This window comes from Helianthus annuus, chromosome 15 (assembly GCF_002127325.2).
Source record: "Helianthus annuus cultivar XRQ/B chromosome 15, HanXRQr2.0-SUNRISE, whole genome shotgun sequence".
Taxonomy (NCBI): domain Eukaryota; kingdom Viridiplantae; phylum Streptophyta; class Magnoliopsida; order Asterales; family Asteraceae; genus Helianthus; species Helianthus annuus.
The window spans coordinates 22,232,964-22,249,019 of NC_035447.2; the positions used below are offsets into that span (position 1 = coordinate 22,232,964).

General features: G+C 34.6%; 2 protein-coding genes across 16 annotated transcripts; both read left to right on the forward strand.

Moving 5' to 3' along the window:
- Positions 1-4,389: 4,389 nt before the first annotated feature.
- On the forward strand, positions 4,390-9,504 carry LOC110911101. 15 transcript variants are annotated; one of them, XR_002576769.2, is made up of 11 exons: positions 4,390-4,520; positions 4,747-4,806; positions 4,983-5,042; positions 5,717-5,872; positions 6,033-6,132; positions 6,273-6,348; positions 6,577-6,632; positions 6,975-7,105; positions 7,198-7,505; positions 8,470-8,511; positions 8,591-9,504. XR_002576769.2 is itself a non-coding variant. In XM_022155678.2 (3 exons), exons 1-3 carry the CDS (start codon positions 8,499-8,501, stop codon positions 9,313-9,315), a joined length of 372 nt encoding a protein of 123 aa, XP_022011370.1. In that variant the 5' UTR covers positions 7,559-8,498; the 3' UTR covers positions 9,316-9,504. The 15 variants fall into 15 exon arrangements, 1 of the variants encoding a protein (XP_022011370.1); XR_002576760.2 differs by having other exon boundaries at positions 6,273-7,105; positions 8,591-8,652; positions 9,019-9,504; XR_002576767.2 differs by having other exon boundaries at positions 6,273-7,105; positions 8,591-8,652; positions 9,161-9,504.
- A 5,571-nt stretch (positions 9,505-15,075) lies between these two features.
- Positions 15,076-16,053, forward strand: LOC110911103 (ethylene-responsive transcription factor ERF008). Its single transcript, XM_022155679.2, has one exon. The coding sequence runs from the start codon at positions 15,409-15,411 to the stop codon at positions 15,910-15,912; it is 504 nt and encodes a 167-aa protein (XP_022011371.1). The 5' UTR covers positions 15,076-15,408; the 3' UTR covers positions 15,913-16,053.
- Positions 16,054-16,056: the final 3 nt, after the last annotated feature.

The following is a 16,056-nucleotide window of genomic DNA, read 5'->3' on the forward strand; positions in this document are numbered from 1 at the left end:
CGGTTGGGGTGTGACACTTGTCGGTTGTGTGGTCTAGGTTTTAAAGAGTCTGTTTTTATAAATTTAAAACTTGGCGTGTCTGGTTTAGGTTAATATTAGTTAGTTTTTAATTGACTACTTTGTGCCCATCAAGTTTTTAGCGTCGTTGCCGGGGACTCTTGGCGATTACGTTTATTCGCTTTGATTATACTTTGTTGCTATATCTGTGCTAGTGTCCTTTTGTTTTGCTTTGAGTCTTTTAGTTGTGCTTAGAGTCTTCTCACTTGTTTCGTGTGTCTGTGTTTGTAGTGAATGCCCCATACTCGTTCGCAAGGACCACCTCCGAAGCCACCGTTGGATATCTTCTACACTTTCCTTCTATGCTTTATGGTTTCATGTCTTGTTCAAGTGCAATGGATGTTGTATGTTATCGATCTAGAAAGCTCCAGTGCTTTCACAGTAACCGGTGTCAATGTAAATTCTAAACAATAACTAGACATGTCTAATGAACTAGTTAGGCATTGTTTAACATCCTAATGATAATGTAAGATCATTTTAAAGCCCTAAACATCTAATTAACATTAACTACCTAAATATCTAACATATACATTTACATCACATGTCTAAATTTTAAACAAATCAACACACCATACTCTACACCCCCTACATACGGTTTTGGTGAGGGCCCCACTTACCCTCATCTTGTGATGATGATGATGATGAAGATAGATAGGTAGGGTCTTGCAAGACATCTTGTTGACTAGAAAGTGGATGATGATTGTAAGATAACATCAGAAAAACAACACCTTATCCTTTTCAACTTCACTTTCAAAAAAAGAAATCAAACTCACAAACTCCCTCATCTCCCCTAAAACTTACAGCCCTATCTCTCTCTACTCATTCTCTTCTTTTCAAAATCCAAACACTTGATTCAAGGATATTCATGAGCATGGTAAGATGATCTAAAGGTGTTATCAAGCTTGAAGATCAACAAGGAGTTATTCTTACACTTTGTAGAAGCTTTATTCTCATTTTTTCTTCATCAAAGATCTTCCCTAGCCACTAGTGCTAGTTGTAAGCCATAACACATCTCTTTTTGTTTCTTGTTATGAGAAGATCTTAGACGAATAAGTTGATCATCAAGAAACTCATCTTAAAAATACAACAAAACCCTAAAGAAAACACTATAATCTAAACAATACTAGTAGATTTTTGTGTTGATCTTGATGTTGATGAGGATGTAAAGATGATGGACTTGTTATAATGATGGTTAAAAAGTAGATCTAACAAAGTATAAGTGTAGATCTAGTAACTTACATCAACAAAGTATTATGAACATGTTAAATGGTTTCTACATGATTTCTAAAGTATAATAAAGTTTATAATTTTTCATAAACACCATGTTCATGATTCTGATTTTAAAAGTATCTAAAGGTTGTTTACCGTTCGTATGTTTTTAAAAGTAGATGAACATGCAAAGTTGGATAGAATTATCAGTTTTGACTAATGAACACGCGAAAAAATTGGATACATGAACAACACCATTGAAAGCATACAACACATTACGAAATATTAATTTGAAAAAAATAATAATAATGAAACAAGCATAAAAGAACAAAACTCCATATCTGTTGTATATGTGTTGCATGATTTGCTGGAACAAAAAATCAGAAACGTCATCAAATATTACTTTGTCGAACATAATCCACGTTAGACGCCATAGATCTAAGAAAGCTTGGAAAGGAGGTAACAGCTAATACGAAATCTTTGGAGTTTTAATTTGAAACAGATTTATAACGCGAATAAGGAGGGAACGTACAAAAGGACAATTGTACCCCTGCATATCATTTAGCACCCCCTGCCACGTGTTGAGCCATGATCCGTTCTCATACTTTAGGGCATTTTCTCCTGATCTCGTACCTATATATATATATATATATATATATATATATATAGAGAGAGAGAGAGAGAGACAGAGAGAGAGAAACGGGATCAAGAGAAAACACCTCAAAGTGTGAAACAGTGAGAACGATTTTCAGCCACAAGATCTTAGTGGTTTGTGGCTGAGATTGATGCAGTGGCATTTTTGTAAATACTAGGGGCCCTAGAACTACTAGGAGGGGTAAAATAGAAAGATCCAAACAAGGGTGCACATGCTAATCACATGTCATTTCCCCCGGTCATATTTAAACGCCAATAACTTTTTTATACGCGGTTATTTTTTCAAAAAAATCACACCATAAAATTCAGCGTTTTTTTATCTTTCCAACTAATATACTATTGATATATTTTTCGATAAAAATGAAGTGGGTTTTTTATGGCGTTTTAAACTTTTTACGGCGTTTTCAACTGGGTTTCTATGGCGTTTTTCTGAAGTGGGTGTTTTTATGGCGTTTATCAACCAGTTTTTATGGCGTTTTCTGAACTAAGTGTTTTTATGGCGTTTTCAACAAAGTTTTTCATGGTGTTTTTCTGAACTGGGTGTTTTATGGCATTTTCAACTGCGTATTTTCATAGCGTTTTTTCTGAACTGTGTGTTTTTATGGCGTTTTCAACTGAGTTTTTATGGTGTTTTTCTGAACTGGGTGTTTTATAACGTTTTCAACTGGATATTTTTCATGGCGTTTTCTGAACTGAGTGTTTTTATGGCGTTTTTATTTGAACACCCAGTTCATGTTATTTTTTTAATTTAAAAGTATAGCAATAATATACTCGTTAGAAATATAATAAAACGCTCGATTTTATGGTGTATTTTTTTTAAATAATCACGTATAGAAAAGTTACGAGAGTTTAAAAAAGATGGTGGAATATGCATGTGAGTGAAATGTGCATGGTCTTTGACATGTGAGTGGCATGTGCATGGGCTTTTTGACAATATTACCCTTAGTGTAAGTTAGCACCAACGCCACATGTCAACACCAAAAACGTTTTCACACTTTTAGGCGTTTTCCCTAAATCCCACGCCTAAAAGTGTGAAAACGGTGGGAACTATTTTGGTGTTGACATGTAGCGTTGGTGCTAACTTACACTAAAGGTAATGTTGTCAAAAAGCCCATGCACATGCCACTCACATGTTAAAGACCATGCACATGCAACTCACATGCATATTCCATCATCTTTTTTAAATTCTCGTAACTTTTCTATACGTGATTATTTAAAAAAAAAAAACACCATAAAATCGAGTGTTTTATTATCTAACGCGTATACTATTGCTATACTTTTGAAATAAAAAAATAACATGAACTGGGTGTTCAAATAAAAAACGCCATAAAAACACAGTTCAGAAAACGCCATGAAAAATACCCAGTTGAAAACGCCATAGTGCACCCAGTTCAGAAAAACGCTATGAAATTACCCAGTTGAAAACGTCATAAAACACCCAGTTCAGAAAAACACCATGAAAAAACTCAGTTGAAAACGCTATAAAAACATTTAGTTCAGAAAACACTATAAAAAGCTGGTTGAAAAACGCCTTAAAAATACTCACCTCAGGAAAAAAAAGCCAAAAAAAAACCCCACTTGAAAATGCCGTAAAAAAACAAAGTTTAAAACGCATAAGAAACCCATTTCATTTTTTTCGAAAAATATATCAATAGTATACTCGTTGGAAAGATAAAAAACACTGAATTTTATAGTGTGATTAAAAAATAATCGTGTATTAAAAAGTTATTGGCGTTTAAATATGATTGGGGAAATGACATGTGATTAGCATATGCACCATTGTTTGGATCTTCCTATTTTAACCCTCTTGGCAGTATACCTATAGCAACTCCAAGATACGCCAATTTACAAAACAATTTTTATGGTTTAGAAGTAAACATATTCACATTAGGTTTAGTGAGTCCAATACCCATTTGATTTAAAAAAAAATTAAAAAAAAAACATTACAAAAGGGCACATTTCAGAGACGCCTCTACCGCCACCCACCACCACCACGCCGCTCACCACTAATTTTATTCTTTGTTTTTTCCTACTTATCAACGACATAAAGTAATGATTAATTTGATCCTTACATTGGAACTAAACAAGACTACGAATTAATAATGATTAATTTCATTCTTTAATCTATTTTAATAACTTGTTTATTCCATTACTCAATACTAAACATACCTCATGTTGTTTTACCATCCCTAAACCCTCACCCTCACCACTTTAAATACAAAGTGTTCATAAAAATAAGTATATCTATAAAAGTTGATATATTTTTAAATTAAAATTATTATTATATTTGTGAAATATAAACGGGTTAATTGTATTTGCGGCCGGAAAAAGCAGAATTCAATTAACTATCTATATATATAATAAATGAATTAGATGTGGGACACGTGTCCCTACATCGTGCAACTAAATGGATGTTTTGGGCGGGAAAATTGTGGATATTTTTATTTTTATATGGATACCGCATCTTGCTCCATTTGATGATGTTAAAACCCGAGGTATAAATGCCGCCCATAATTAGGGTTTCTTCCCTGCTACTCTTCCATTTCTCTCTGCCGCTCCTTCATCTGTGAGTGAATCTGATCGTCATCTTCATCATAAAGGTTGGATTTCGTAAATTAATCAACTATCATCCTTGATTTCCTTAGGTTTTCTGACTATTATTTTCTTTGTTTTGTATATCTCATACTTTTTGATGGATTATCATCCGTGTTGTTATCGATTCCATCTAAATAGGTACGTTATTCATTTGTTTTTCTGATTTGACTTTTCTTTCAATAGGAGTTCAATTGTTTTTTACGGTTCATCAATTTGTTTTTCTTTTTTTAGGGTTTCGTTGATTGTTGAAATCGATAAAGATTCACTCTGTTATTGGTTCGATCTAAACAGGTATGCTATACGGTTCCTTTGTTAGTGTTATTTCTTTCAATCGGCGTCTCAATCTCCTGTTAGGGTTGTATTTATTTCTTTTACTTTGGTTTTAGGGTTTCACTTATTGACATGATGATCTTGATTTGCATATTTGTTATTATTTGTTTTACCTATTATTTTTCTCGATGATGTAGGTGGAAGAAAATGATGAAATCAATGGTCGTTTCAAGATGGGGTTGTTTTCAAGATTTAAGGTGACCCTATGGTTTATTCTTGCTTTTATTTATTGTTTCTGCATAAAAAGATTACACCTTTATTTGGGGATTTGATCTTTATTCTTGATATTTTCTTAAAAACCTTTGTTTGTTTAAAATCATGAATTAACATTACTGGTGATCTGCTTCTGCAATATAGATAGGGTCCTAGATCATGTTTAGGTATATAAAGTTTCTATCTTTTTTGTTAATTAATTGGAATTGTTGATGAAGCTAGACATATTTAGTGTCATCTAATATGTGGGGTTGCTAAAAACCCTAAAGATTAGGGCATTTGATCAACTTATCTGTTATATTTATTACCCCCTTTAGGATTCATACAGTTGACCTTATGTATCAAAGAAGTTACTTTCAATTTTAATATTGATGTGTGGGTGTTTAATATCTGAGGAGATATATGTGAGTTCATTAAGAAGTTTTATAATTGGTGGAGAAAATGTAATCAAATAGACAATAATTTAAGATATGGCAAATACAAATTTGACTTTCAAAGTCAAAGGGTGGAAACTAATATCAAAACAAATATAAATGTCTACTTTTTTTAAAAATTTGTGTAACATAAATCTTAGGCTATTTGGAATAAATTGCTAGATCTGGACTTGAGTATAGGTAATTGAGAATTTGTAATTTTTTTTCGTGTTTTATAACTGAAGGAATATGGAAATGTCGAATCTTCTCATGGGATACTCAGGGTAGAAAGGGTGTTTGCTAGAGTGCCACAGCAAGTACAAATCCCGGGAACAAAAAGGATGACAAAAAGGGTGACAAAAAGGATGGGTCAGGCTGGTGCAAAACAAGTAGTTAAAAAGGTTAACTTTTTTTATAGTCGGTGTATATAATGCTTAATATGATTACAAAAGTATATTATTTCAATAATAATCTGTTTTTTTTTTTACAAAAGAGGTTATTTTCAGACTCACTACTATCTACTATATGATAGGTAATGAACTGCATTTTTTTTATATCCAGTGTTGTTGGAACTCATTCCCATACAGCCATGTTAGATAGATTAGGAGTAGCGAGTTGCGGAGTAGGAGGATTTGAAGCAGAGCCAACAATGCGTGGACAGGTATAATTGTATAATTCATTAAAAATTATCAAACTTATATGGACTTTGTTTTTGAATGGGGAAATTAGCTTTCGTTTTAGATTATGTGCTTTCGTGCGTAGAACTTGCTTCTAATATATGTCTACGTTGCCTACTTATAGGGCTGAGCTTCCCCTTTTCGGTTGCAAGAAAATATTCTACGGAAAGGGTATTAGGCTTATTCGATCTGACTAGCAGGTAAAACATTCTTGCTTTATGCATTTGTGGTTTATAGTTTTCTTACATTTTCGTCGTTGTTTCTAATTGATTTTGACTGCAAGCCTTTAATTATTAATTGTCTGGGGTAGGAAATGGATTAAAAACTAACAGTTTCTATTAGGAAATATGGTTCTGGGAGTTTTTTTTTTTATTTTAGATAGCAGTTGTTTGATTACATTATTGACTTTTAATTCCTGAGGAAACAAGCATATAGGAGAGGTTGGCTGGAGCCGGAATGCGAACAACATCAACAATCGAATGAGGTTGTCTTTGATTTTATGAACAAAAGTTCAAATGTTATGATTGTTGTCTGATCATAACCCTGTATGAGTTTCTACCATTGCTAATCACGCTTCCTACTCTTGACAAGGTTCAATCAAATATATAATGTGTTGATTATAGTTTGATTACAATGTCGTTTATAAGTAGACCCCGTTATACTCATGACAAAGTTCAATAAAATATATAATTTGTTGATTATAGTTTTGATTACATTGTTGTTTATAAGTAGATCCCATTAAAATGTTAACTAAAATTTGTAGCAATGAAATTTATCCTCATCTGCATGTGTATTACCTGCATCTGTATGGTCCTGGTGAAATAAGGCTCAAGTATTCAGCTAAACATGTAGAAGCAGATGCAGCTTATAACTCAAAAAAGATGGAACTTAAGACCAATATCAATAGAGTAATCTTGAACAGACTATTGGCCAAAGCTTTCAGATGTAGGGGTCAAGGTATTATATGGAAAAATGATATGTAAATAAAAAAATTGTATATTGTTTTCGCTTCGTCAGTTTTAATGGAATATTGTTTTCATTCTTTTCAGACTCTCGGACTGAAATAATGCAGCAACTGCATAGGTTATTGGTTTCACCTTCTGTGAGGATTTTCCATGGTCAGTCTTTAGGAATCCAGCAGCCACTACAACCACCATTGTCACGGCCGCCTCTTCAGATAGTTCACCAACCAGCAGCTTTGTTCTCAACCACACCGAGCAGGCTACAACCACTACCTGCTCTCCTGCATTAGCTACTCTACTGATGTCACTCTTCTGATCAACCGATTGAGGCTCCTCTGTATTTTCGCATTACGCAACCCACAGGGCACCACTACTGTTCTATGCCATGACCAAAGGTAACTTTCGATCGTTTATAGAAAATCTGGCAACTGAAACTTGAAATTTGTTTTTTTAGGGGGGGGGGGGGGGACTCCGGCACCTAGGAATACAATTGGGAATTGAATAGTGTTTCATTGAATGACTTCATCCACAAATTGGGGTTCGGTCCGATACTCCGGCCCTACGATTGTTCATTTTTCAACCTGAACCATTCGAAACCTTTCATTGGTTTGGATTCACGGATAGTTTCTAAAAAAAAAAAATTCAGCCAATCGATTTAGGAGCTTTCTAACCGTATCGAATGGTTTGGTTTGGTTTGGTTTGGGGGTATATACTTGAGTTGAAATCGGTCGAGAAATAACCGAACGAGAGCGTATAATTTTAGGCCAGGTGAATTATACACACGATTGAATTTTGCTTAAAAATACCGATCCGTTTGCTGTTTATTTCATTTATTCTATTTATTTGGAGTAAATTATGTATTACTATATCCCCAATTCTTTTTGATTCACTGAATTAGTCATTTTGTTCAAGATTTTAAAGCAGGTTGTTTAATTTATGTCAACAATACATAGAATGTGTTTGTAAATCTCTATTTTATAATATTATGTACAGTGAAGTGATTCACTGCTTTGTCAAGTCTTATAGAATATATTTTTAAATTAAATTCAGAATATACTTCAAAAGATATTTTATAGAGATGGTTTTAGGCGAGTTGGATAATAAATCAAATAGATGAACCACTTCTTTAAGAGGTTTTTGCAAGTACTGGTCCTGTTGAAGGCTGCAAACTCATAAGAAAAGAGAAGGCATCCATATGTTTAAAACCAGATTGAAAAGTGAAAAGCTTTGATCATCTTTGCGCATTATCTATTTCAAAGATGGCACCGTGCCATATGTTGAGTTATTACACATTTATATATCATTTTGTTTATCATCTGTGCCGTCGTCTTATGGATTAATTCACTACTTTGATCGTAGATCCGCTGCACTTGCTATATTATCTCTAAATGGGAGGCATTTGTAAGTGTTTTTACAATTTTACCAGAACTATTTGCTCCTCTCCTATCTTATGTCACACTTCTTATCAACGTTTTTACAGGTTTGGTCAACCTATTAAAGTCAACTGGGCAATTGCCAGTGGGCAGAGGGAGGACACATCAGGTAGGTTTTATTAGGGGTGTCAATCGTGCCAGGTTGATGGGTTGGCGGGTTGAAATGTGCAACCCGAACCTGACCCTGACCCATATTATTATTCGTGTCAAAGATTTTGACCCTAACCTGCACACGTATAAATTCTTATCAACACGAACACGACCCGTTTAACCTGTAATGAGTCATACATGTTGATTTATAAGCGGGTCGTTGATAACATTTCAAATGGTGAATGTGAGTGTTATAAGTAAATAATAGTGTGCCAAAACTAACGTTATTATGACTAACCATATAAAATAGAAACGGATAAAACAAAAACAAAAACATAAAAGTTTTTTTTCTTTTTATTTTCTAAATAGTTAAACGGGTTAACAGGTCAACCCGTTTTTATACGACTCAACCCGAAACCGACCTGTTTTTAATAGGGGTCAACCCGAACCCGATGCGTCTTTTAAACGGGTCGTGTTAGTCAACCCAAACCTTTTTTTTTCGTGTTGGGTTCGGTTCGGGTCTGAAGGTGGCGCGTCATGGACAATTGGATCAAAACTGGTACGAAGTGAGGGTGATGAAGCAAAGAAAATTTGCCCCGAGTTTCAATTGGTACGTGATAAAGCTGAGTTGAGCATAATGAAGTTGGACATGATATGCATTGGAGTGGCTCGAACCATATGACACCTTTGGTACTGGTACAAATTTTGTAGCATAGGGTACTACTTCAGTAGCAGATAAGATACAGGAGCAAATAAGTTTCAATTTCGATTACTCAATGTTCATGTATTGTTTTTATGTAATTATACCAGCTATTTCAATAGCCACATGTTCTTTATTTTAAAATCAAAGATTATATCCTCAAACACTAAACCAATAATCTTTTCTCGTATTTTATATAGAATTATCAGTGAATGTCCTCACAATTTAAAAAAAACATTTAAATAGTGTCAAGTTTTCTGTACATTCCCACCTGCCGCAATGCGCGGGTCACGTTACTAACGACGTTCAATATGTTGTTAGTGTACATTTTATTATCGAAAACTAAATTCTTCTAACCCGGGATGTTCCCGGGTGATAGCCTAGTTAAGTTTATTTACCAATGGGGTGGTGGTTCATTGACAAATGCAAAACCTTTAAAGCATTTAGGTTGGGAAGAGGAAAGTTTTTGGTTTAAGCCCCACAAACAACAAAAGATTAAAGAAATTAGACTTTAAAAAAAAACTATTAAGTCTATTTTCATAGCTCCAATAAATTCAAACATAATAAAAGTCAACAGCCAACAGCCAATATTCAAGTTTATTTATTGTTTCATTATTTCCTTCGCCTACAACCATTTCAATTCAAGGTATTTTTTTTTTTTAACGGCAAAAAAAAAAAAAAGAATTCGGTATTACATGAATTTTTTTTTCTATTCAAGTTTAGAATTGGGTATTACATGAATTTTTTTTTTCAATTCAAGTTTGTTTATTAAGCTAAGATTCACTCACTACACAATCTTTTATTTTTATATTTTAATTCCTATATATATGTTACCTATTTGTCTTTTGAGTACCTCGATTTTCCCAATTAATGAAAATTTTTAATTTTTCTACCTAAGATTAAGAAAAAAAAAAAAAGAATTGATTGCTTATTACATGAAAAAAAAAGAGATTTTATGTTTTAGGAATTAGAGGCTTGAATCATATCTTTTGTAAAGCAGATTTATAGATGACTAGAATTCAAGATAAAAGCATATGATACCACCATTGTACATCTTAATTAGAGTATAAACAACTTTAGTCACCATCACATTAGCGATGCTCTAATAGTTGCAGCTCATCGTGATCGACTCATGAATTGATTGATAAAAATAGGATGATTGCGCGAAGCTTGATTAAATCCGATTAAACCAAGAATTTGGTTTAAAATAGATCTTTAAAATAACTTAGTCCTGAATTGGGTAAATTTGTTCGTAGAAAACAGAATATTGAAACTAGACACACACATACATACATATATATTGTTTTATGAGAGTGTGTTATCTTTGAAGAGAACCTCACCACAAGATGCAAATATGCAATGTATTTAAATTAAAGTTAATATGAATGAGATTTAAATTAAAGTTAATATATGAATGAGATATTGCTTCACAAGTTAAGACAAATTGAATGACATCATGATGTGTTTCGAGTGTGTATCTCATACACATGTTGACATATTGTAAACGGTTGAGAATCCGACACTACCTGAAAGACGAAAGATAAGATGACATGATTTACGCCTTAAACACGTTTGTCTAATGAGATTTAGGACGAAGTATTACACCGTTTAAAGACATGCAAAATCTAGAAATTTAAGTTTTATTATTCTATTAAGAAACTATAACAATATGCAAATACGACTATTTAAATACAAATGTTTATGCTAGAACGGAATTTAATGTTTCTAATAGCATAGAAATGATGATAGAAACGTAATTAAGAATTGGAAATCATGTTTGCTTCACGCCATGTTTTAAAATATACGTTTTAATATTGTAATAAAATATAAGTCGATAAACTTTAATTGTATGATGATGACGTTTTTTTTTTAAATGACGTGACTTTATTTTTCAACATATTTTCTAAGAACATTTATGGAAATTAAATAATAATAGTGGTTGATGATATTTCTAAAAGCCAAATGACAATACTACCCCGGAAGTACACTAGACCAACGAATTTTAGGAAGGGCAAAAGTGTCCAACAAACTATGGATGGCTTTTGCTTGAAGTCCATGATTGAGTCAAGCTCACAAGTCGGTATCTTTCACCGACCACCGACCACCGACCTCCACCCTAATTCGCGCCAAATTTATGATTAATATTGTTTTCATATGCAAGTGATATTAATATTGTTTTCATATGCAAGCGATGGTGTAAAGAGGGCCTCTAATATATAATTGCAAAGATGATAACGAAATTTATTAGGTTATATTGTCGGTTAACACATAATTTAATCAAAATTAGAGGAATCTAATAGGATGATAATTATATTATTCTTTTCTTTTTAATGGCAAATTTGAATCACTGACGTACTACTGGAGTATTATCGTATCACCAGCGGAACCACCTGATCATATCCATCTCCACTAGGTATAATGCCTATACACCAATTCAGGAAAAAACCAAATAAATATGAACCCCCCCCTCTTGTGGGAATCGAACACATGACATATTGGTTCCAAAACTTTATCCCACCACCAAGATGCCACTAGGCTATTATTCTTTAAATTATATAGAGTAAAATGTCATTTTAGTCCCTGTGCTTTAGGCCATTTTGCCAATTTAGTGCAAATGTTTCATTTTTCGCTTGTGGGTCCAAAAAGGCTTCACCGTTGCCATTTTAGTTCACTGGGTTAACTTCATCTATTTTTTCTATTAACAAGAAGGGTAATTCGGTCATTTTAAATGTAATTCTGTTAATTAGATGTGGCAATGCGGCCATATAAAATAACTTAACTCACATTTTTTATGTAATTAAGGGGCTGTTTGTTTACCTCTTAATGAGGCTCTTAATGGTTCAGACCTCTTACTGATTCAGCACTTAATGGTTTAGACTGTTTGTTTCACAAACTGATGTCTGAATGGTTCAGACATTTGCCTCTGAATGGTTAAGATTTATACAGAGTCTGAATGGTTAAAACCTCTAATCTGAATTGGTCAGACATTTGTCTCTGAACAGTAAGCATTATATAGGCTCTTAATGGTTCAGACCTCTTACTGATTCAGCACTGATATGTACCAATCGGTTGATAGATAGATGATTTGGGATAAATAATCCGTTGAGTGGATTAATCTCAAAAGAAAATAGCAAGAATCAAGAACTTGAGATAACTCTCTAATATTTTTCATTCATAATTCTATTAACATCAACCAAACTCCTTTATATAAACTTATATATGGAAATAACTAAATGAACTAACATGTATTGCCACCATGGTTGCAAAAGTCGTTAGGCGCTCCCTAGTCGGATTCGGGAGTACTCGAGATGTACTCGGCCTAGGCGGAGATTACTCGTGGAGTAATGGGCCTAGGTGAACGGTACTCGAGCCTCGGCAGCCTACCTTGTAGCGAGTACTCGGGGAGTACTCGGAGCCTAGACGGGACTTTTACAACCATAATTGCCACTAACCTATTACTACCATGTAATTAGAGAAAATATAGGAAATAAATGAAGGAAACCAATAGAACACGTTCTGCCATAATTGGAGGTTTTGCATGTGAGAGCATGAGTGGCTACGTGGGTTTTGAGGGCACGTGTCAAGCACTTAATGGTTCAGACCTCTATTGGTTCAGCATTTAACCATTCAGATGTTGCCAAACAGCTCCTAAGTGAAACAGTTTGTTGAAAAACATAAGAAATAACGTAAATAGTTGAAACTTTATTTATATATTGTATGCGTTCATGATTACACTAGATGTTTTTATGTGATTTGTTTTTGAGCAATTCAGATGTTATTTCCTTGTTGCTATGTTACCTTTCGGTTTATCTCTTTTATTTTATCATTTCTCCTTTTCATTTAGAGCAAAAGGTTCTATCGAGGGTATGACATGAATTCGGAGTGAGGTTTTAAGATAAACCGATCCATAATAGTTTGTAATAAAGGACCAAATCTAGTATAAGGATATTATCATTGCTTGATACGAGTTGTTGATTCTATATTATGGAAGTTGAACAAAGTTAGATAGCACATAGATACATGTTATTGAAAGTTAAAAGCTTGAACACTAAGAATTGAATAACACGCATACTAGATAACACACTCCGGATTACAAAGATTGATTACAGAATTTAACAAATTAAGTAATCACTTTGAACCAACAATTACAAAAAACTAACACAAATCTCAGATTAAGATAGCTATGTGTATTTGTTTATCGACATGCTCAAAGGTTATTCAAAGGGAACAAACCATGTATAAGAAGCACGACACATGTAAACGGTCTGATATAAAAGCATATAGCGGAATACGACACATGTCATAAAGGCCTACATCCACTTAATACCACGAAGACCTATCAGTTTTAAGTACACATATTGTAGATTTTAGACTTTTCTTGAACACTAACTCACGTCATGTTAGCTATACAACCCGTGCAGTATGTTAACCAAACAACTTGTGAGTACATCGGCGGTAGTCCTTTAAGGTGATGAGGACATACGATGCCAAAAAAGTAAACCCTACATGCACCGATTAGCACACGTCATTACATATTAAGCTAACAACATCAAAACATAAATCTATAATGAAAACGTCTTAATAACAATAATATCATAATATATACTTGTTTTAAGATACAATCAACACAAAAAAAAAAGAGTTAAATGCCATTTTAGTCCCTGTAGTTTGGTCTATTTTGCCAGTTTAGTACAAAGGGTTCATTTTTCCTCTGTAGGTCCAAAAAGGTTTCACCATTGCCATTTTAATCCACTTGGTTTACTTCATCTATTTTTTTGTTACCGAGAAGGGTAATTTGATCATTTTATATGTAATTCTGTTAACTAGAAAGGTAATTCGATCATTTTATATGTAATTTCGTTAATTAGAAAGGTAATTCGGTCATAGAAAATGACCGAATTGCCCTTCTCGTTAACAGAAAAATAGATGAAATTAACCCATTTGACTAAAATTGCAACGGTAAAAACTTTTTTGGACCCACATGCAAAAAATGAAACTTTTTGACAAAACTGACAAAATGGCCCAAACCACAGGGATTAAAATGGCATTTAACAACAAAAAAAACTACTTCCTTTTTTTTTGAAGGGCCAACTAAATGAAAGCCCGACTACCCGGAGCAATCCAATGACAAAAGCAAACCCCATATGTCCGTGACTGCAGACAGCGCTAGGTAATTGGAGTTGAATTTGAGACCTATAAACTCAAACCCAAATTTTCACTTCTCCCTCCAATGTGAATCGAGCTAATATATTATTGGCCACAAAACTATTTACTAAGACCGTAGGGTACGGTGGGGCGGGGGTTTAGGACATGGGTTGACACGTGGACTTCGAAGGGCACCACTGGTCAGTTGCATGTTGGGTCGGTATGGCGGGGCGTGGCTAGCCCGCGTGGTTTGGCCACGTGTTATAATTTTTTTTTTCAATTATTATAAAAATACACACAAAATTAAATCCTGGCCACATATAGCCTAGCCAACCCAGCCAATAAGAGCCGACCACGGAAGACCGCTAGGCCCGCCCAACGCCCGGGCTGAAACCCCCGCCGAAGTGGCCACACCGAAACCAAAGCCCACCCGAGATGATAACTTGGGCGTTTGTACCGAACCCCCACCCCTTACCTCATAGCCTAACCAACAAATGGCCGGTTATATATAAACTAACCACAAACAAAATAATAACCATAAGTCCATAATCCATTAAATCCCAAATAAAAGCATTTCCACCACTTGCTATTTATGGTCGCCATTTAAACCTTTCCAACACCCCTATATCTATATTTCACACACACCAACCTGTATATACAGAGAGAGAAACAATTTCACACACACCAACCTGTATATATAGAGAGAGAAACATAAATTGAGCTAAAATTAAGGTGTCGGTGCCTTTGAGATCATCTTTTAGTACCCACCTTTCCTGATTTCATCTCCTCTTCCCAATAACCCTCTAAACAACAAATTCCCAATCCAATCCGGGGTGGATCTACCCATAGTTTTCGGGTTCTAAAAACCCTACTAGAATTTATATAATCTTTTTTATATAGAAAAAATTTCCTGGATCAATCACTAAATCGATGGAAGCCAGAAAACCCTTCTCCGGCAGCGTCTCCGGTGACTTAAACTATTCTCCGGCGGCTGGAAAAAGAAAGTCCGATCAACGACCGTACAAAGGGATCCGGATGAGAAAGTGGGGAAAGTGGGTAGCCGAAATTCGGGAGCCGAATAAGCGGTCGAGGATATGGCTCGGCTCGTATTCGACTCCCTTAGCCGCCGCACGGGCGTATGACACGGCCGTGTACTACCTACGGGGGCCGTCGGCTCGGCTTAACTTCCCGGAGTTGATGGCTTCTGATGGCGGCTTGGATGAGCTGAGCACGGCTTCTATTAGGAAAAAAGCTATTGAAGTTGGGGCTAGAGTAGATGCAGAGACGTGTTGTACGTTGGTGCATAAGAGTGGTACGTTTGAGCATCATCATAATTGTCCTTCTAGTTCTGAGTTGAAGAAGGCTTGTTGGTTTCAAGAAAAGCCTGATTTGAATAAGAAACCCGAATCCGAAGACCCGGATGGAGATTGTTGATGATGGGTGGTGGATGGTCCGGTAGTTTTTATACCTAACTTGATGATCATTTGGAGTAGTTGTTTTAAGGTACAAGGGCAGTAATGTAAATAATTGTGGTGTATTTTGTTTTAATTAATAAATCTCTCTGTTTTAGCATTACGT